This window comes from Pelodiscus sinensis, chromosome 11 (genome assembly GCF_052426305.1).
Source record: "Pelodiscus sinensis isolate ZL-2025 chromosome 11, ASM5242630v1, whole genome shotgun sequence".
NCBI classification, from domain to species: domain Eukaryota; kingdom Metazoa; phylum Chordata; order Testudines; family Trionychidae; genus Pelodiscus; species Pelodiscus sinensis.
Window position 1 is genome coordinate 51,397,207 of NC_143062.1, and position 21,759 is coordinate 51,418,965.

The 21,759-nt window shown below is 41.9% G+C and overlaps 1 protein-coding gene across 6 annotated transcripts in view; it reads left to right on the plus strand.

Annotated features, from left to right (window-relative positions):
* Positions 1-21,759, plus strand: part of CFAP20DC (CFAP20 domain containing) — a 215,555-nt gene that overhangs the window by 129,969 nt on the left and 63,827 nt on the right. For 4 of the 6 annotated variants that reach the window (XM_075938429.2, XM_075938433.2, XM_075938431.2 and 1 more), the window contains 2 exons: positions 8,622-8,953; positions 20,105-20,512. In XM_075938429.2, coding sequence (XP_075794544.1) covers positions 8,622-8,953; positions 20,105-20,512 — 740 coding nt within the window. The remainder of the gene's footprint in view (positions 1-8,621; positions 8,954-20,104; positions 20,513-21,759) is intronic. The other 2 variants (XM_075938436.2, XM_075938437.2) reach the window with 1 other exon arrangement.

Genomic DNA, 21,759 nt, shown 5'->3' on the forward strand with positions numbered 1-21,759 from the left:
TGCTGAGACATAGCCACCTCTGGGGTGGAACCGTGTAAAGGCAGCACTGCACAGTTGTTCAGTGGGTTTCAGGAACAACTGGTGGTTGATGCTAAAGGGGATAATGTTCCGTGCCCAGCTGCAGGGTGTGTGGGGGGGGGAGGATTTCTAGTTGTTAGAGCAGGGGGTGATTTCAGAGCAATGGACTGACCTGGACAGCCTTGTCCCCCCACATTGGTCCAGGGCTTGCGCTCTGTCTGTCTGTCTGTCTGTCTGTCTGTCTGTCTGTCTTTGCCCCACTCCCTGGCATGGATCAAGCTGTGGGAAGTCCCTGGAGTCTGCTCCTTGCAAAGCCTCACTTGTGGAAGGGACCACACATTCCCATAGAACCATAGAGCTGGAAGAGACCTTGGAAGGCCATCAAGTCCAGTCCCCTGCCCAAGGCAGGACCAATCCCAACTAAATCAACCCAGCCAGGGCTTTGTCAAGCCGAGACTCAAACACCTCCAGGGATGGAGACTCCACTACTTCCCTAGGTAACCCATTCCAGTGCTTCACCACCCTCCTAGTGAAATAGTTTTTCCTAATATCCAACCTGGACCTCTCCCACCACAACTTGAGACCATTGCTCCTTGTTCTGCCACCTGTCACCACTGAGAACAGCCTCTCTCCATCCTCTTTGGAACCTCCCTTCAGGAAGTTGAAGGCTGCTCTCAAATCCCCCCGCACTCTTCTCGTCTGCAGACTAAATAGACCCAACTCCCTCAGCCTCCCCTTATAGGTCATATGCTCCGACCCCCTCATCATTTTGGTTGCCTCTGCTGGACCCTCTTCAATGCATCCACATTTTTCCTGTAATTGGGGGTCCAGAACTGGACACAATACTCCAGATGTGGCCTCCCCAGAGCTGAGTAAAGGGGAATAATCACTTCCCTGGATCTACTGGCAATGCTCCTCTTAATGCAACCTAATATGCCATTAGCCTTCTTGGCTACAAGGGCGCCCTGTTGACTCATATCCAGCTCATAAACTGTCTGTTTCACTGAACAATCAGTCGGGGGCTGCACGCAAGTGAGAAGCAAAAAACCAAAACCAAACCCTCACTGATGTGGCCCCTGGCTGAGCAGTAGAAAGACACTTCCCACATTCCCCTTGTGACGTAGTGGGGGTACTTGCTGGGCTGTGGTGACCCCTGCTGTCTGGAGCAAGACCCAGCAGGGAAAACCTCACTATGCAAAGGTAGTGCCAAACTTGTTGAACCAGTGGCCAGACACCCCCCATGGAGAGGAACAAAGGAAGGTGGAATGCTGCCCTCACTGGGGGGCAGGGCTGGAAGGGAATTTAGTTAGTTACTGTCGGAGAGCATGGAGGAGAGCCTAGGGGAAGGGGCTGGAGTTTAGGGGCCCAGTCTCCCCCATCTCAAGGGGGGCTGAGGCATCCTAGCCCAGCTCTGTGACCAGATTCCATCTGTGCTGTGCTGTATCCTGGAGAGGCAATAAACTTCCTCTATTCCACCGGCTGGTGCAGTCTGTTTGTGCCATTTCGGGGTGCAGGAGACGGGGGACCCCCAACGCGCCATCACACCCCTCACGCACCAGAGCCTAGAGGGGCCCGGCCTACTAGACGTCGTGTGCTCCACTCCATTTTGTTTGAATGTGCATGGTTGTCTTTATTGTGCAGTCTTGTGTTACTCTGTCTCCAGGGATGCCAGCAGGTGAGCCCTTTTGAGAAAGGGAGGGGTCTGCTGCTGGACTCTGCTCTGCCCGCCTTCAAAGACTGCAGGAGGAACGGCCCATTGTCTGGCATGCATCTGCTGCTGGACTCTGCTCTACCCACCTTCAAAGACTGCAGGAGGAACGGCCCATTGTCTGGCATGCATCTGCTGCTGGACTCTGCTCTACCCACCTTCAAAGACTGCAGGAGGAACGGCCCAGTGTCTGGCATGCAATCTGGCAAGAAAAATAGTCACAAGGAGGGGGGGCCCACATCTCATTTTGAAAGAAAAAATATCCAATAGTGAAATGAGCCTCGCCATTTTAAATAAAACATCACCGCTTTCCACGTAGAATCTGAGCTATGACTAGATACCTAAAATCACTGTACAGAAGCTGCTTTCAAAGAAAGGCAAATGTACCTACATCACTGGTATCATACCAAAGAACACAGCTCCCCCCCCCCCCATCCATCTCTTGCTGAAGTAATCTCTTTAACATTTATGTTTTCAAAACAAACTTTTTTTAAAAAATAGGTAAAGCAAAATTGTTTTTATGTTCTCCTCAAGGCCCAAGTGTTACAGGAAGGAAGGCAAACCAACCATTAAGTTTCCTATAAAAAAGAGAACAGTGTAGGAGCTCTGAATTCCATGTTGCTGTAGCAGTCACTTAACCAAATAGTTTTAGAGGGATAGCTGAGTTAGTCTGTAACTCGAAAAACTTTTAAAAACCAACAAATAGTCTAGCAGAGTCTTAAAGACTAACAAAACATGTCCATGGTATCGTGAGTTTTCGTGGTTACAACCCACTTCTTCAGATGAATGGAGTATTAAAAGTCCAGTTCCATAATAAATAGGGGATGGGGGGAAGGAAGGGGAAAAAATAGTGAATTAGAGTGTTCATGGTACATGAAGCTGATAGAGAGGGTGCAAAGTATCCATTGTTTGGTTGGTTGAGTCATTAGGATGTGGAAGGTAGTGTGCTAGCCAGGTAGTGTCTTTATTCATACCTTTGTGGTGGCTCCCAAAATTGTGCTTCCCTGTGTATTTGGTTTATAGAATTGTCCTGAAAGAACATGGTAACTCTGAGATCCATTAATGAGTGCCCAGGAAGGTTAAAGTGTTCTCCAACAGGTGTCTGTGTGTTGCCTTTTTGGATATCTGATTTGTGTCCATTCATTCTTTCCAGTAGAGACTGTCCAGTTTGGCCAATATACATGTGTCATGACCATGAGGGTTAGCCAGCAGCCTGGGGATTAAGGGGTTAACTATGTCCCTTACCTAGCCAGATATCTGCTCAGCCAATAGAAATGCAGATAGGGATTTCAAACTGAGACAAAGGAATTTTTGGTTTTTCCCTCCTTTGTCTCTGGGGAGTGTCTCTCCAGCTACTGAGGGGGACAGACAAAATGTCTTGCTCCAAGAAAAGACTCTTCACTATCTGTAGGTAGGGTAAAATTTAGATAAATCCCTTAGGTTTTATGGCTTGGGAATGGGAATCTGATGTCTGTGCATTTAAAAATGGGGTTTCCTCTCCTTTGTAACTACATTCTTGGCCCATGGGGGGTCTCCCCATGAGCATATTAATTGATGACTTTTCCATCTAGTCATTATGCTTGTAACAAGAGTATTGTGGTGATAATAAAAGTTCTTTCTCTTTCTTTTTTTATTAACCTGATATTGGTTAAGTTTTTTGTATCCTGGTTTTTACTTAAGGGCTGAGATTTCCGAAATGATCTCACCCCTGGTTTCTTATCATTACTTGGTGGTGGCAGCGGATTGTTATCCCAAAATCTAGGTTTTTAAGATTTTGTGGGGAAGTTTTATATCAAAGCCCGGTAGATAAGGTTTTAGGGTACTTTTGCGCACCCCCACTTCTGCATTTATCGTTCCAGAGTGGGGAATAAGCCTTGGCAACATTGCAGAGGGGCATTGCTGGCATTTGATGGCATAGATCCCATTAGTGGATGCGCACTTAAATGAGCCTCTGATGTAGTGGCTCATGTGTTTGGGTCCAGTGGTGAAATCACTGGTGTAGATGTGTGGACAGAGTTGGCTCCTCGGATGATTGCAGGGGTGGGTTCCTGGATGATTATGATGGAGATATGCTGCGTGGTTACTGGTTCTATCAGCTTCTTGTAACATGGACACTCTAATTCACTATTTTTTCCCTTCCTTCCCCCCCTGCCATCCCCTGTTTATTTTGGAACTGGACTTTTAATACTCCGTTCATCTGAGGAAGTGGGTTGCACCCACGAAAGCTCATGATCCCATCTACATGTTTTGCTAGTCAGTAAGGCACTGCTAGACTAGTTGTTGTTTTTTAAGTTTAACCAAACAGGTTAGAGTTTCTAGAGTGTTTGATTTCATTAACTAGCCTTACAAAATATGTATCTGATTCTTTTGACGACTTCTTGTCCATGAAATAGTTTTTAAAATCTGTTAGTTTATTTTAAATTGAAACCTCTTTTGGTAGGAAAAAAATTTCCAGCTTCAGTTATTAATCTTCAAATAGAGCATAAAAAAAGGGAAAAGGGTATATGATCTCTCTGGCGCTAAATTCATGGAGTTTTGTTACTGATTTCAGTAGGAAAATTGGGATCAGGTCCCTGTACTACAAAGGCTGCCTGAAGGAAAACACATTTTACATTTCCAGTTCTCCATATAATGAAAATGTGTTTTATGTTGCCCTATTCAGAATGAATGTTAAAATGTTAAATACCACTAGTATTTTCATTTGTGATTGTCTCCTGTTAAAGGATCGCTCGTGTTACCTTGTGGTACTGTCTTTGCTGTTTATAATGGAAATTCTTCAGATTTGTGGCAGAGACCACATAAACATATCTTCCCTTGCAGGTGTGCAATACTTTCACAAAGGTAAATTGTTTCTGAGCAAGAGAAGAAATAAAATGAATGAATATAGTTTATAGTTTGTCAGTCTTATTTATGCAATGTTGAAACCTTCATTAAAATGTAAGGCTGCAATTAGAAACTCTAGCATAAATCTAACTGTGTAGAGAAACTAATTAGATGTTTAGGTGATCATTCTTGCATTTATCTTGTTTGCTGCAATATTGTGATTACACAGTAATTTACATATTTTCCGAAGAAAATACACCAAATTATTCATTACAATTGATATGGAAATACTTGAGGTAAAAAGAGGTGCCAGTATAATAAGTGGTTGAGAGATAAAAGGATTTGGTTTGGTCTAGAACACCCCATCTCATTCACTGGTAGACAATTCATGATGGTGTATTAGCCACAGGTCTCACAAGTTGTTGAACCACATAGCAGGTGTCAAATGTCATTCTATAGTCCTCTGTATTTTCATATTTTCACAGTGAATATTACCCTAGAAATCAATAACAGTCAATAAACTAATATGTTTGCTGTTTATGTGTATGCTTAGCTTATTGCTAATTTGAGGTCATTTAATTAACATCTCTGGAGAGCACCATTTGGCTTTTCCAGGTCCTAAGACTTCTTGATTCTTAGGAAACAAAGTCTAGTGAAAGCAAAGCATCACAAAGTAAGGTGAAATGGCCCTTGCAATACACAAGATCTTTCAAATAATCTGTTATACTTCTTCATTACTTTTTGATACTGGGATTTCAAACATTTTTATCTATATTCAAGTATGAATTCCTACAGCTACTGCGCTGAGTTAATAAAATAGAGAGAAGTCGCCGAAAAATGAGACATGGTGGATTGATTGTAATCATAAACCCATGATTGAAGTAGATAACCTTTATTTAAAGCATGGGTTCCCAAACTGGTGTGTGTGCCCCCGGGGGGGGCGCGAGGCGACGCAGCCTTCCCTCTCCCATCAAGTTTTGCTGCCCTGTTCCGTTCCTTTTTTCCTTTTTTTTTCCCCCTCAAGTTTTGCTGCTATTTGGGTGTGTGTGAGGGTTTTTCAAAAATCAAAAAGGAGGGTGTGATGCCAAAAAGTTTGGGAACCACTGATTTAAATCATCAGTTTTATTATTGCTTTGCCTTTTTAGTTTTCAATTATTTTCCTAAAGAAAGGCTGAATCTTCTCAGTTGATAGCCATTAAAATGTTGCTTTGTAACTAAATTGCCTTTACACTAAATGTGGTGGTGCTTTTTGCTAACCAGGGGTATGTCTACACTACCCCACTAGTTCAAACTAGCGGGGTAATGTAGGCATACTGCACTTGCAAATGAAGCCCAGGATTTGAATTTCCCGGGCTTCATTTGCATAAGCCGGGCGCCGCCATTTTTAAATCCCGGCTGGTTCGAACCCCGTGCCGCGCGGCTACACGCGGCACGAACTAGGTAGTTCGAACTAGGCTTCCTACAATTCCATGAGGAGTAACGGTAGTTCGAACTAGGAAGCCTAGTTCGAACTACCTAGTTCGTGCCGCGTGTAGCCGCGCGGCACGGGGTTCGAACCAGCCGGGATTTAAAAATGGCGGCGCCCGGCTTATGCAAATGAAGCCCGGGAAATTCAAATCCTGGGCTTCATTTGCAAGTGCGGTATGCCTACATTACCGTCCTAGTTCGAACTAGGAGGGTAGTGTAGACATACCCCAGGAGACTAGACTATTGTCCAGATTTTTAAAACTCATGAAGCATTGCTGTGCTCACCATTGCAACATCTAACTGATTTAGGAGCCTAGATATGATTAGGCACTTGGAGGGCAATCAGTGGGATTGGCAACCAGTGGGATTTAGTCTCTTAAATTACCTTTGAAAATGAGATTTAGGCTCCTCAATGAGAGAGGTGTTGCAACCATGAATATTGCATACTTGTTTACATTTGAGCCTATAGCTAGATATATTTAAGCTCCTGTATAGCTTAACTTTCATTTATTCTGAATCTTGATATTTAGAATGTTTATGTTAGAAATGGTCAATAGGGCATTTTTATTTACTACATTATTTTTTTTACTTGTAATCCATGTCAAGACCTGCTTGGGTAGAAATTACAATGCACATAAAGCATTTTACATTTTTATAGTTAAAATAAACTAAATTTAATGTGCTGGATACATAAGAAAAAATTATCAGACTTTTACCTTCATATGGTTAAGGTAAATGTAGAGTAACAACTACAATTTTATGTTTAGATGGTTCAGCCAGATAATTACATCTGCATAATGCTGTGATGCCTCCTTCGTATTTCTGAATCGGAAATTGAAATGTTATATATGATCTTTTCTGGGCAACCACAGTCGAACACTGAAGAGTCTTTACATTTGTGCAGCAAGTATCCGCATCTGCCATGGTTTGTGGTACTTTAGTGTACCTTGATTTTTTAGGTCAGCCTTTATCAACTTGGTCTAAAGAGATTACTGGAAAATGTCTTGGTCTTCTGAATCTCATAGGCTTTAGTTTAAAGGGACATTAAGACAATCTGTCCTTAAGCAAAGCAGTTTACTGATGTACTAGGGGCAACTCATGTACAAGATAAGTAGAAGCAATAAGGAGTCCTGTAGCACCTTATAGACTAACAGATGTATTGGAGCATAAGCTTTCGTGGGCAAAGACCCACTGTGCAGATCCAGACTAATACAGCTACCCCTCTGATACAAGATAAGTAGAGTAACTGATATCGTTTCTCCATCTCCTGAGGCCTGTTTGTGGTAGAAGTTGCCTTTTAAAGTTAAGTTCCTACCCCTACCTCAACAAGAGTCTGGTAGGACTGAGCCCTTCTTTTGTCAATAGCCAGTTTGAATAGCATTGCAAAAATCACAACCGTTCTAGAGCAAGCCAGTCACAAACAGCTATTTCTCCAAAGCTGCTACTCATTCCAGTTTCCTCATCCTCTTTGCCTCGGCTGCGTTAGACCAGAATCTAAGGTTTACCAATAGAGCTCCTGTAGCTCCTCTACCGGTTCCCTGAGGCTGCTTGAATGGGTCATTTGTGTGTGTATGTTAAACTATGGAGAGTGGCTTGAATGCCATATTGATAGTCCAGTTCTTGTTCCTCTGTTCAGCAGTGATAAGGCTTGTTGCAGCTATTAAAGGGCTACTTCAGCCTTACCATTTAGCACTTTATTTTGAGGTTTATATTTTTATGTTGGGGATGGTAACTGCTTTATGAAGCCAGTCAGTTTCAAGAGTTAGTAACTTATCCATGCTACACTACATTTAATGAAGAGAAAGGACTGATGCGTACTTGAGTAATTCTTCTCTCAGATGCTGTTTGAGATCCACCTGAATAAATCAGGTTGATACTTTTTTCTCTATCACCACTCCAAATGGTAAAATATATCTTAACAAGGTGAGTGTAAGAATGGACTTTTCATTTCAGTAGTTTTCTGTTTGTTTTAAACCTGGCAGTTTAACGCTGCGTGCCAGAGAACTCAGTGAAATGAGCATCTTTGTGCATTTTTCACAGCACACCATTTTTTGGCTGAGCTTTAGTTTCATATTTAAATTTAAACCATTTTTCGGGGCCTGAAACAAAATACGTGATGTTAGTGGGGGTGGCAGGGTAAATAACTTTTTGCACTTTCTGCACAGCATGTGACACGTTTTAGAAAATCCTGTTCACAAAAAACATTAATATAAAAAACGCCATCAATGACCAAATATAATAAATATGCTGTACTGGAAGTACAAAGGACTCAACTGCCAGAGGTGTTAATTGTAATTTCAGATTTGTAAATTCCTTGTACATTGTTACAACTGAAGCAGACTATTGCCAGCAAATGAACTGCATGACCAATACATTTTTTTGTTAAACTTTTGGCACGCTACAAGATTTCTAGAAAGCAACACAACTTTTTTCATGGCCATCTTTAAAAACATAAGAAAATAAAGGTTTTCACATAACAACCTCTATGAGGTATAACTTTAATATTGCACTCCTGTGTAGAGTTTATTTAAATGTTATATGCTGAAATAAATATTTTATTGAACACTGACATTATTTTTATACTCCAACATTTTGTAAATTTCAGATGAATGGGTATTTCCTGAAAATTGCAGTAACAGTTATCAGGTGGATTCCAGTGGACAGTCAATAGCTGCCCAAAATACAGCCTGCAGTAATTTATCCCTGTCTTTGGATACTGATGCTGAAAGTGGAAACAAGAAAACAGGTGAACACCAAATAAACCATAAAGAGATTTTTACATTTTCATCGAGGCCTCGATCAGCTCCTCATGGGAAGTCCCCAAATATGTCACCAGAAGGCAGCATGCCTCCTTTGGATTTCAATGAGGACATTGATGGGGTCTGTAGAGGAGCCCAAATGGAAGATGATTTTTATGGAAGTGACAGCAATGAAGAGGTGAGCTGCTTGATACGTACAATACTTGATAAAGTGTTAAAATGCTGAGGGTGAGATTCTGCCCTCTGGGTCATGGCTAGACAAGGAAGTGAAGCCCTCCCCATGACACATGCTGCTGAATGGAGAAGTAAGTTAATCATGCTCAGTTTGGATGCATCTACGCTGCAGGGCTTAACTCAAAGTAAGTTACGCAAATTGAGCTACATCAATTGCGTACCTTATTTTGAAATAGGGAGCATCTACACAGCACTTATTTCAAAATAGAGCCCTCTTCTTCCGACTTCCCTTCCTCCTCGTACAATGAGGGTTACAGGAGGTGGAGTAAGAAGTCCTCTAGCTTGACAGTATTTTGACACTATTTTGAAATAACTGCCTGCTGTGTAGATACGGACTAAGTTATTTTGGAATAGCGCTAGTTATTTTGAAATAGTATTGCAGTGTAGATGTACCCTTTGTGTGTCTGGATGCAGGGGAGGATGGGGAAATAGAGTTCTGTCCACTTTGCAAGTTAGGTAAGGGAGCAACACACCCCCAATCACCCCAAACGTCCAGAGCTGAATGTAAGAGCTTAATCTCACTCTTCATACATTTATATGGACTATGCGAAGGGATCGCTGTGCTCACCATCACGTCAGAATGCAGCCCAGACATCCTGCCCGTATAATGGTCCTCCGCAGCACTTTATAGTGTTTCGGGTTAGGAATTGAAACCCTCTTTGTGTAACACAAATTGTAGGGGAATGTAGGTTGTCAGCGTGTGATTTAACTGCTTGGATTTGACGCAAAAGCTGAGTCTGATACTTGATTTCACTCATTGGCCACCACTTCATTTTTACATCTTGTCTGAAATGTGGCAATGCCAGGTATAGTTCTGGGAGGTTATTCTTTTGCAACGTGAAAAATGTTGAGAACTTGGATTGGTTAGAGAAGATAGAAAAATCACCAACTGGTAATATATTTATAAAAATGAAGCAGGTTGTCATGTCAGTGCACAGTTGCATCAAGTTGTTATGGCAACTGCTTTTAGTTCTGCCTTTATTAACATTCCAGTCTATTTCATTTTTAATTATAGAAGTGTTTCTTATCATTCTAATCATTTTCTCACAGACTGGGAAGGAAGTACAACAGAGTTATGTGATAGCAAGATAGATGAAACTTTGCAAAAATACTGTTCCATTCCTCCTGGGAAATTATTTTGCAGATGCTAACTGTAACCAAAAGAAAATCTCAGAGCTTTTTATTGTATGTTTTCTTTTCTTTTCACCTTAGACCTGTCAGACCTCATTATTTCAAAGATGGTCCTAGAATTTCAGGGTTAAACCAATTAAAGTTGAGATAATGAATCATGAACAATGAGGGGGTCTTGTCTCTACCATATGGTGTCTGTTTTGGAATTTTTTAAAATCCACAGAGATTTTCTATGTCAATTACGCTCAAGAAAATCAGATGGGTTACTAACTAAAGGTAGATTAAGAAGACATTCTAAAACATCATTATGTTAAAAACTTTTTTCTGTGTTGTAAATCTTGGTATTTGATTCCTACATGCTCATAATTACATCTGAGAGTGCGTGTGTGTGTGTGTGTGTGTGTGTGTGTGTGTGTGTATACACAAAACACACAATGCAGCTAAATTCTTTTTTTCTTAAATTTAAACCAAATTGCAGGACACATATTCCAGTTCAAATATCTTTCCAATGTAGAGAACCAGTGTTTCCTCTTACTCTTATTTATTACTTTGTACCAACATAATGCTTAAATAAACCTCTAATCCCCTGTTTCTGCAAGGTTTTGTGCTCTCTTGGCCCTTTGGCGTTAGCATTAGTGGAGGATGTATGGTGCTGCTCAGGATGAGACTGGTAGCTCTTTCTGTACTACGGAATAGACTTAACGGCATATGGCTAACCAGAATGTAATAACGGCAAGTTTCATGTATTTCCCAAGTACCCTTGAGCTTTCACGTCATAGGGCATAAATGGCAGCGTTGGCCAAACTTGCAAAGGCTTTACACTCAACTTGATAGACCTGGTGGGTGACACAGTGCGTATAGAAATTGGACTAAAAGAAGATGACCTGTCTGTCTATAATACATTCACTTGGAATGCTAATGCTGTAATTCAGGGCATGTTCTAGGCAGGAATTGCAGAATTCATTGATTTGAGGAGAATCAGAAAGCGAAAAAGAGGGAAAATGGGGACTGTGGAGCAGCTATCATCTGATTATCACAGCCACAGATAATTGGAGAGTTGCTTAAAGCAACAGATCAGTGGTTCTCAACCATGAGTACATGAATCCGTGGGGGAATGCAGAGATCTTCCAGGGAGTACATCAACTCAGCTAGACTGGTGCCTTGTTTTAATATAGGCTGCATAAAAAGCACAAGCAAAGTCAGTACAAACTAAAATTTCATACAGGCAATGACTTGTTTGTACTGCTCTATGTATTATATAGTGAAATGTATGTATGATATTTATATTCCAATTAATTTATAATTACATGATCAAATGAGAAAGTAAGCAGTTTTTCAGAAGTGTGCTCTGACGTGTCCTCTTTCCTAAGAAACATGGTACCATTTAGTTCCTTGTAATACTCTTTGTAGCAACTGTTCTCATTTCCCACAGAGACATACCAATAGTTATTTCACTGCCGTGAGTGAACGTCTATCTTAAGTACAGTTAGAGAATTCCATATGCTGCATAATGTTTCCCATGATATCATCATAATCATTGTGTTTTCCAAGGAGTGTGGCAAATGATCAATTATCTGACAGGTACATGTACAATTATTCATGGTTCCTTCAGAAAAAAATAGACTGGAGGTTATTCCTTCCTGTCAGGAACAGAAGATTTTAAATATTGTATAAACTAAAACTGTCATATGCCAGTAATTACAAAGAAGGCCTTTCAGTTAATTTATTATCTTTTAATATTGATTATGTTAAATTATGTCAGTATGACAGCTAGATAAAATCTACATGTATAATCCAAAAAGATCATTTAAAATAAACAAACCTACACTGCAATAACAATTATAGTTTTTGCTTAATTTCACTACCAGTTTATAATTCAGAGTTAAGGCTTTTTTCTGTGAAAGAAAAGTCAATGAACCAAAAAATATTTAGCTTTCTTTATTTTGCTTTTATTTTTGCACATATGTGTTTTGTGTTACTTCCGTAGTCGGCTGTATATTGATAGTCTGGATGCTCATTTAATTTTCAAATCATTCTCTACTTTGAACTACAAAAACAAACTATAGAAAAATGTTTCATGGTAGATTATAAAGTCAAGACTACCACAGAGAAAACATGGTTCTAGAAAATGGCAATTAGCCACGATGGGTAGGAATGGTGTTTGGCAGACGCTGGGAATAGGTCACAGGATGGATCACTTTATGATTCCCTGTTCTGTTCATTCCCTCTGTGGCATCTGGCATTGGCCGCTGTCAGCAGACATGATACTGAGCTAGATGGACCTTTGGTCTGACCCGGTATGGCCCTTTTTACATAAAAGCCAAGAACTGGGCATGAGAATTCTGACTTTGATTACCTTTTATATTAGCACAGTCTAGGAAAAATCACTGAGAAAATGTCTTAATCTCAGGACAATATCTATTCACCCAACTTTGCCATTACTAAAATTAAAAAATTATATTTATTCACCCACTTAAGTTGCATTTTGCAAACCAACTCTAAAAATATCTTGAACATGATATGCAGTAGACACTAGATGTTCACTGTTTTGCTCAGTCTTTGAAAATCCCATCCAGTAAATTTATATCTAATTTTAAAAGTCAGAGAAAATTTTAAATAAGAAAAAATATTTTTTCTTCTCTGTGGGTCTATCACTTCTAGGCTTCTCTTTTTAGGTTAGTTGTTTTGTGCATGTCACTTCTGATTGCTTTGTACAGTGCCTGGTATTTTGATGCCTAGGTTTGTATGATTTTATACGTACTAGATTTATTGAGTGCATGTATGTTATCAGATAATACCATCACAATGGGATAAATAAGCCAGCTGTGATAATGAATTGTAAACTCGCAGACAGGTGAAGCCAATATTGACAGATAGCTGGGTATTAAGGACACATTGCAAAAATAATGTTCTGTTTGATAGTTATAGATTCTGGCTCCTGACCTCTCACCTTGATTGAAATATTTGGGATATACTGAGCAGCAGGGAAAATTAGTCTGGACGATGATAGGGATGTAATAGTGCAGTCGATTAACGGATAAGCAGAAGCATATAGGTTAATACTATAGACTACATGCATTTCTCACACACCCCGCCCCAGTAAATTTTTTAGCAGGCTGGCCAGTAGCCCAGCTCAGTCCCAGCTTGAGCCAGGTCCCTTACCTACCACCACTGCGGCTCTGCAGTTAAAGTGTATTAGGAGTTGGGCAGGCAGGCAGCCCAGCTCAGTCCTGGCTTGCGCCGGGTTCAAGAGCTCAGACCCCACCCTGGACAGCTGCCATTCCATGCTGCTGCTTCTGTATCAGAGGCAGCAGCACAGGGCAACAGGCAGCTAGTCCACAAGGGCAGCTGGTTTTTAAACTGGCTCCCCTCATGGACCAGCTCCTGCCTGGCACCCCACACTGCTGCCTCTGATACAGGGGGCTCTCTGGGAGTGGGTCCAGAGCGCACTGGCTGCCGGCCCCACCCCCGGGGACTATGGAATAGTGGAGTAACCAATAAGAATCTATGAGGTTCATCGACTATTCAATTAACCAATATTTAACATCCCTAGAGGATGATATAGTAGGGTAGAAAGAAGACTGGTCTCCTGTTCCTAAAGTTACTGGAATGAATAGATTTTAGGACCGTCCTGTTGAAGCATCTTCCTCCCAAACAGTATTTCTGTTGAGGAATGAGTCAAGTAGAAAACGTGTAAAGAATGAAGTTCTGTGCAGGCCACATGTCTTAGGCTGGGGGAGAAGTCCATGCCCAAAGAAAATCATCAGGGCACAGAATTTCCACTTTAAGCTCTAGGGACCAAATTTGGATTTCACGCCAGGGCAAATTTGGAATCAGTGGAGTTTTTCTGGCTTTATATCAGTGGACGTGAAATCGGAATCTGTGTGCTTTCAGCAGGGAGAGTTATGCACTTGTAACTCGCGTAGTGAGTATCAGTGCATAGAGACTCACTAGCCTATGTGTAGGCTCTTTTGCTGGTTGGTTTGTTATCAAAAACCTCCCAAAATCCCCAGGTTTTCAAAATCCAGTGTTTGGATTTTTCTGATTTCTGCCCACATTTTGTACCTGCTTCGACTCAATGGGCCTGGCCCCTACCTCAGAGACAGCCCGTTGAATGGCACATGCCTGTGCACACCGCTTGGTGGGGTTTGCAGCTGTGGAGATGCGAGATGAGCAGGATGCCTGAGACTGCTGGACCACTGCAGTGACAGGCCACGGAGAACAGAAGGCTGCTGCCTGTGAGCACTACCCCCTCGACAGCACCCCAGGCTACAGACCCTGTCTGCTTCCCTCCCACACTGGCACCCCCTCTTCCCATCAGGCATGCCCTCTTCCTGTCCATGCCCCCCATAAGTACTGTGCACCCTCACTCCCTTCCCCCACCTGGCATCCTCTGTCTTCACAGACAAGGCCAGCTCCCAGACTACTGTATGAGGCAACACAGTATGGGAAGGAGATGGGCAGCCCTTGGTAGGGAACAGGTTAAGAGCTGCTTAGAAAAGCTAAACATACACAATCCATGGGCCCGGATTTAATGCATCCGAGGGTACTGAGGGAGTTGGCAAATGTCATTGTGGAGCCTGTGGCCATTATCTTTGAAAATTCATTGAGATCAGGAGAGGTCCTGGACAAATGGAAAAAGGCAAATGTAGTGCCCATCTTTAAAAAAGGGAAGGACAATCCAAGGAACTACAGACCAGTCAGCCTTACCTTAGTCCCCCAAAAATCATGGAGGGGATCCTCAAGGAATCCATTTTGAAGCACTTGGAAGAGGGGGAAGAGATCAGGAATAGTCAACATGGATTCACCAATGGCAAGTCATGCCTGACCAATCTGATTAGCTTCTACGATGAGGTAACTGGCTTTGAGGATATGGGGAAGTCAGTGGATGTGATCTACCTTGACTTTAGCAAGGCTTTTGATACTGTCTCCCAAAATATTCTTGCCAGCAAGTTAAGGGAGTATGGATTGGATAAATGGACTGGAAGGTGGATAGAAAGCTGGCTAGACTATTGGGCCCAATGGGTAGTGATCAACGGCTCAATGTCAGGTTGGAGGTCGGTTTCTAGAGGAGTGCCCCAAGGATCAGTTCTAGGGCCGGTTTTGTTCAGCATCTTTATTAATGACTTGGAAGAGGGGATGGATTTCACCCTCAGCAAGTTTGTGGATGGCACTAAGCTAGTGGGAGAGGTAGATATGTTGGAGGGCAGGGATAGAGTCCAGAGTGACCTAGACAGATTAGAGGATTGAACCAAAAAAATCAGATAAGGTTCAAGAAGGACAAGTGTAGAATCCTGCACTTCAGCGGAAGAATCCCAATCGTTGTTAAAGGCTGGGGACCGACTGGCTAAGTAGCAGTTCTGCAGAAAAGGACCTGGGGATTCCAGTGGATGAGAAGCTGGATATGAGTCAACAGTGTGCCCTTGTAGCCAAGAAGGCTAATGGCATATTAGGGTGCACTAGAAGGAGCATTGCCAGGAGATCTAGAGAAGTGATTATTCCCCTTTATTCGGCTCTGGTGAGGCCACATCTGGAGTATTGTGTCCAGTTCTGGGCCCCCCACTATAGAAAGGATGTGGGCGCATAGGAGAGGGTCCAGTGGAGGGTAACCAAAATCCTGAGGGGGCTAGAGCACATGAGCTACGAGGGGAGGCTGAGGGATTTGTGCTTATTTATCTGCAGAAGAGAAGAGCGAGGGGGGATGTGAGAGCAGCCTTCAGCTTCCTGAAGGGAGGTTCCAAAGAGGACAGAGAGAGGCTGTTCTCAGTAGTGATGGATGGCAGAACAAGGAGCAATGGTCTCAAGTTGCAGTGGGGGAGGTCTAGGTTCGATATTAGGAAAAGCTATTTCCCTAGGCAGGTGGGGAAGCCCTGGGATGGGTTCCCTAGGGAGGGGCTGGAATCTCCATCCCTAGAGGTTTTGAAGTCCCGGTTTGACAAAGCCCTGGCTGGGATGATTGAGTTGGGATTGGCCCTGCTTTGGGTAGGGGGCTGGACTAGATGCCTCCTGAGGTCTCTTCCAGCCCTGGGATTCTATGATCCTTTGCCTCCCACCTGCTCCCTCCGCCCCATGAAAGCCCCTGTAAGTAGCTGGGCCCAGGGTCTTGTCACCACCCAGAGAGAGGGCACGTGCTCAGAGCTCCTTCTCCTTCTGCTGCCAGACAGGGACCGCTCATGCCCTCCAACCCGCAAACTCCAGTCTCCCTGCGGCCACGAGGAGCAGCTCCCAGGAGCACGTGGAATGGGCATGTCCCACCTGACTTGGCTGATGTGGAGAGGAAAAGTCAGCTCCGTCCAAGAGCACAGGAGAATGAGCACTTTGAAAAAGCAGCTGTGAGCCTGTGGGGTTCTCCCTGGTGCCCCTTTTATGAAACGTAGGCTGGTTTTGTTTGTGTAATGGGGATCAAAGGTAACGATTTCATTAACGAGGCACCCTTCCTTTTCCCTGTCCTCTCTCCAGTATCCCTGATGTTTACCCCATAAAGTAAATCCATGACATTCTTTTTTTTTTCCACTGATTTTTCACCTATTTTTTTAAATTTTTGAAATAAACACTGATAAATTCCTAGGAAATTAATAAACTGGTACCAGAAACAAACGGTGTTACCTTTGCAGCATGTGAGACCCAGGCCTAGTGGCTCTGCTTTGAGCTACATTGAAAGGAAATGCTCTTTGAGCCACCTTATGCTGTGAGCTGGAGGCCACGTGGCACTTAGCAGTACCTAGCCATGCAGAAATAATAGTTGGAGAGAACCTTCCAGGTATGCAAGTTTTCCTTTTCTGCTATCCCCAGGGAAATAGTTTATTTTGTACATTAGTTTGCAAGCTGGAAAAGGCAGCCATTTAGAAATACTGTAAGTGGGTAGCTAATTAGTTATCGCAACGGTCAAGTGCTGATATTAAACCGCCCATCCCACTTGATCAGAAAAGAGCAAACCTGCCCCTTACCTTGCTGCAGCTTGCACCAGTGACTTATTCTATATTGGTGTAAGTGGCCATGCGTTCAAACGGACACCTGAACACTAAAGTATATCTCTCTTCTGTCACAGATTCTCTCTAATTAGACTCGGCTGTCAGCATCCACTCATTCAATCAAACCTAGAGCAAAAGTGAGAACTCTTGAAGGCTTGCAACATAGCATCTGCAGTATCGTATAGTGCTACCCAAAACGTTGTGGATAGAGTGGATAAGCTCATTTCTGAAACTTTCCATTAAATCAGGAAGTTTTCTGCGCTTATATAATTAAAAAAGAGCAAGCATCATACAATTAAATAAGACAGTGTAACCTTGCAAAGAGTATAAATCAATTTCTCTGACTGTCTGACATTAACTCTCTGAACACAGAAGGCCTGTGTCCCATCTGCTCTAAGTAGTTAGCACTCAAGAGTCATTAGAGTGATCTTCTGAAAATTACAGTCCAGCAAGAGCAATCTCTTAAGTATCCAGAAATTATTGTCCAACTGCGCGTCTTCATGTCCTTTTAGGGACTGTAGTACAGCAATAGATATGCTAGGTCCTCAGGGAAAGCATTTGCTTTTCCAGTATACATATACTGGGCTAGAGTTAATCAGACAGACTTTATTGGCAGAATTTGATGACTGAATATTTAACAGATAATTATGAAATTCGTGTTCAATAGATACAGAGATGTGAGAGGGGTTTAAGTTAAATCAGGATTATCCATTTGTCTCTAATATGTGAAATGAATGTAACATTTTCTTTAATAATCACTAATGTAACGTCATAATGCAGAATTATAGCATAGGTTTTAAAATAACTGATGTGTTTAAAAAAAAAAAGAGAGACAGAGAAATGTGTCTCTATGCCTCAGTGAAATCATGAACTAGGGAAATAAAGCAATCGTTGCAATCTTTCAAATTGTATATAACTTCAGCAATAACAAAATGAACAAAAGCAGCATGTTAAGTGTTTATAATTTTTAAAGGCATTTCATGTAACTAAATCTCATGCTGCGCGCATAAATACTGTAGAAATGACTTCATATATGTGAAAGTTTCAGATTTCTTCTATAGAAATATTGCATACGTATCTCTTTTCCAGTTACTTGTAAGCTAGGAAGGGTCAGTTATGCTATGCATGTGCTTATGAATTTTGCAGAATTGTAATGTGATTTTTAGGTTAAATTCTACCCTTAATTAAATAACGTGTATATTATCAATTCACATAGCTTTCAGGATGAATTGGGTGATTATGGAAACCATATAGAACATTTATGTTTGCTTTTATCCGACTGTTTCAGCGTTTACATACTCTCTCATAGAACTTAGTTGATTTAATACATCCTCATCGTAACCTTCACTTTCTGATATTGCTTCCAAAATGATCCTGGATGATAAAACAGGAAAATAGGAGCCGTCTGCACAGAGACTGGGGAAACTGAACGCGTTCTAATTGCATTTTTAAATTTATAGCCTGAAGAGATAAAAGAAAATCTTTCAGCCAAAATGTTTCCATATTCATTTCCTGATTCTGTTATTTACTTGAACACTTCAGTGTTTTTATTTGCAGCTAACCTACTAATCTGCTTATAAAGTGTCATTACAGTACTACATAAAAGGGTTCAATAAATACTATCGGACCTACTTTTTCTGTACACGTATCCTCTAAAATTCTGTTTTTCAGGGAAAATGAAAACCATGTGACTTGAGCATCCTGGATATAGAGCATCCAAGTAAAAATATGAAAGAACAATTAATTAATTCTGTTGGTCTTCCCCAAGGTGTGGCTGTTAAAAAGCTGCTTTGCTCATTTTATAGGGAAAGCTGTATACATGATTGTGAGGTGTGGGAGGTCGTAGAATTCTGCCTTATTACTTTTTTCTTTTATATTAAGAGCAAAATCATACGTTAACAACTAAAACCATATGCTTGGGACCAGTATGTGATCATTATCCTCTGCCCACAAAATGTTCACTTCATGTTGTATGTAAATCTACTCAAAGAAACTTAAACTAAAGCTGTAGGAGAGAAATGTAATCTTATTGAAAATATGTAATACAGCGCTACTCTATTTGTTGGAAGGTTTATTATGTAATGAAGTGTTTTCTTTTCAGTGTGAATTTCACCTTCTAGGGTCTTGTCCTGGTCCCAGAGCAGTTGATGCTGAAATTCTCATTCATTTCAGAATCAGTAGGATTGACCCGTAGGGGCATATTTTAAAATGCAGCATTCATGACATAGCCATTCTTCCAACAAATATAGTGCTGGGCTGGGCCTTTGAGGAATGGGGTTGGATAAGGAGGGGAGGCCTCCATTTTCCGCTTCCTCATGTCAGTAAGGAGCATGGGGCAACCATTCCCAGTTTGCCCAGTCTTTCCTCCTGCCATGTCACTTGGTTTTCTGCTTGCTGTTTACTTCTGAGATGAAATTCAAGGGAACATCAGAAGTGTAATGCTTAGATGTTTTGTATACACATTGTTTGGAACATGAATAACCGGCTCATAAAGTATTCGCAAATGTTGTTATTTTCTAAATGATTTTGTTAGTAACATTCAAAGAAGGGCCAGGTGATCCCTGCAGACAGGTCTGTTTAGGGTTTATATACAGTATGTTACACAGTCACCTACCACTACAACAACCCAGCGGATACTAGCATTGTTGATTTTGCTCCCTTACATCAGCAGTATTGGTCAGCACAATTTTATAAACCACTTTCTACTAAAAGGTATATTTATGCTGTACATTCAGGGTTTCCAGCATTCTGAATTAGAACAGGAATTTGGACTTAGATTTTCAAAGCATGCTATCATTTTGGGGTGCTCAACTTGAGGTACATAGGCCTGATTTTTGTAAAGGTCCAGAGCACCTGATGCTCCATTTTCCTTCAGCCAGGATAATTAAAGGGTAATTTTGAAAAATGTTGATTAAATATTTGCAAACAGGTCTTCAACATAGCAAGTGTAGTTTCTGCTCAAAATCACTGTTGGGTTTTCCACCCAAATTTAGGATGACCCCAGTGAATTCACCGAACGTGCTTCAGACCTCAAGACCAGCCACAGTATATCAGAGTCATCTGATTCAGCCGTTTTTAAAGAACTCCCATCAAAGGTGATGTCAGTGAGTCCTGAGTGCAGGAAATATAAAAGATGTCTCAAGCATACCCACGTGGAATCCGTATTATCAAACCCACAAGACTCGCTTGAGGAAAAAGCAGAGCCTGACAGCGTCTCAAGAAGTTTGATGCCTACCCTCTGTCTTTCTCCTACTGGAAGTAAGCCTAAATTATCTGAGGAAATTCCAAGCACTTCTGACAAACCAAAGGATACGCCAGTCAGTCAGTTAAGAGCATCAATAAGTAGAAAGTCCCTCAAAGAAATCTTAAGAGAGAATTCAAATCCGACAGCCAAGACTCCTGTAAGTGATTTTGCTTTGGGATTAAATGATTTACATTGTTTGGACAGAAAGATGTTAACAGGGTTCATACTTCTCCTACAGATGTACAATGTCTTAAGTTTTAGTGACGATTTTGACACAGTGCCACATAAGTCTCTTCAGCTAATGAGGAAAATGCAGTTTAGGTGCAATACTATAAGGTTTGTGCACAACTGCTTTCAAGCTCATACTCACAGTTGTCCATGGTTCGCTGTCAAACGGGGAAGGGAGCATCTTGTGAGGTCTAGCAGGGATCAGCCAAGAATCCAGTATTAGTCAGTGTTTTCATTAGTGGCTTGAACAATAAAACTCTGGTCATCTGACGAAGTGGGCCGTGCCCACGAATGCTCATGATCCCATCCACGTGTTTTGTTAGTCTGTAAAGTGCTACCGGACCATTTGTTGTTTTTTAAGTGTATCCTGTTACAGACTAACTCGGCTACCCCCGGCAGCTTTTGAACAATGAAGGTAGGGACAGATTGTGTGTAAAACACTGCAAACACTTTGGAGGACAGGATTAGAATTCAAAATGATCATGACAAATTGGCGTGGCCATAGTGGAACAATGAGGTCAGACCCATGCAGAGTTAAGCAGCAGGATGCAGCTTTTATTAAACTTTAACAAGGGCTGCCCAGCTCCCATATTCTTCTGCACAAGGCATTTAATTTATTCTAGGGCAGAGGCTACAGTGCTCTTAACCTATAACCTATACTGCGGGATAGGCTCTCCTCAGGCTAGCTCAGCCCCCACCCCCCGCGCTCTGCCCCCTGAGTCCTAGCACCCTTGTCTCTCTGAGGGAGACAAACAATGAAGCAAGGTGGGGACCTTACTGTCGCATGAGCCTAAGGCCCAGCACCTCTGTCTTTTACCTCTGAGAACTCTTCATTTTAGTCCCTTAACCACACTGGAAATTGGCCACAAGTGATGCAGTTGTGAGCAAGGCTATTGTCAGCCTGGAGTTTATTCACAGGAGTGTTGTACATAAGACTCTGGAGGTAATTGTCCCACTCTTCTTGGCACTGGTGAGGCCTCAGCTGGAAAACTGTGCCCAGTTCTGAACACAACACTTTAGGAAAGCTGTGAATAAACTGAAGCATCCCGAAAAGAGCAACAAAGATGATAAAAGGTTTAGAAAACCAGACCTATGAGGAAAGGTGAAGAAGCAGTGATGTTTAGTCTTGAGAAAGCAAAGTGAGGGAGGACTGGATAACAGTCTTCCAATGTGTTA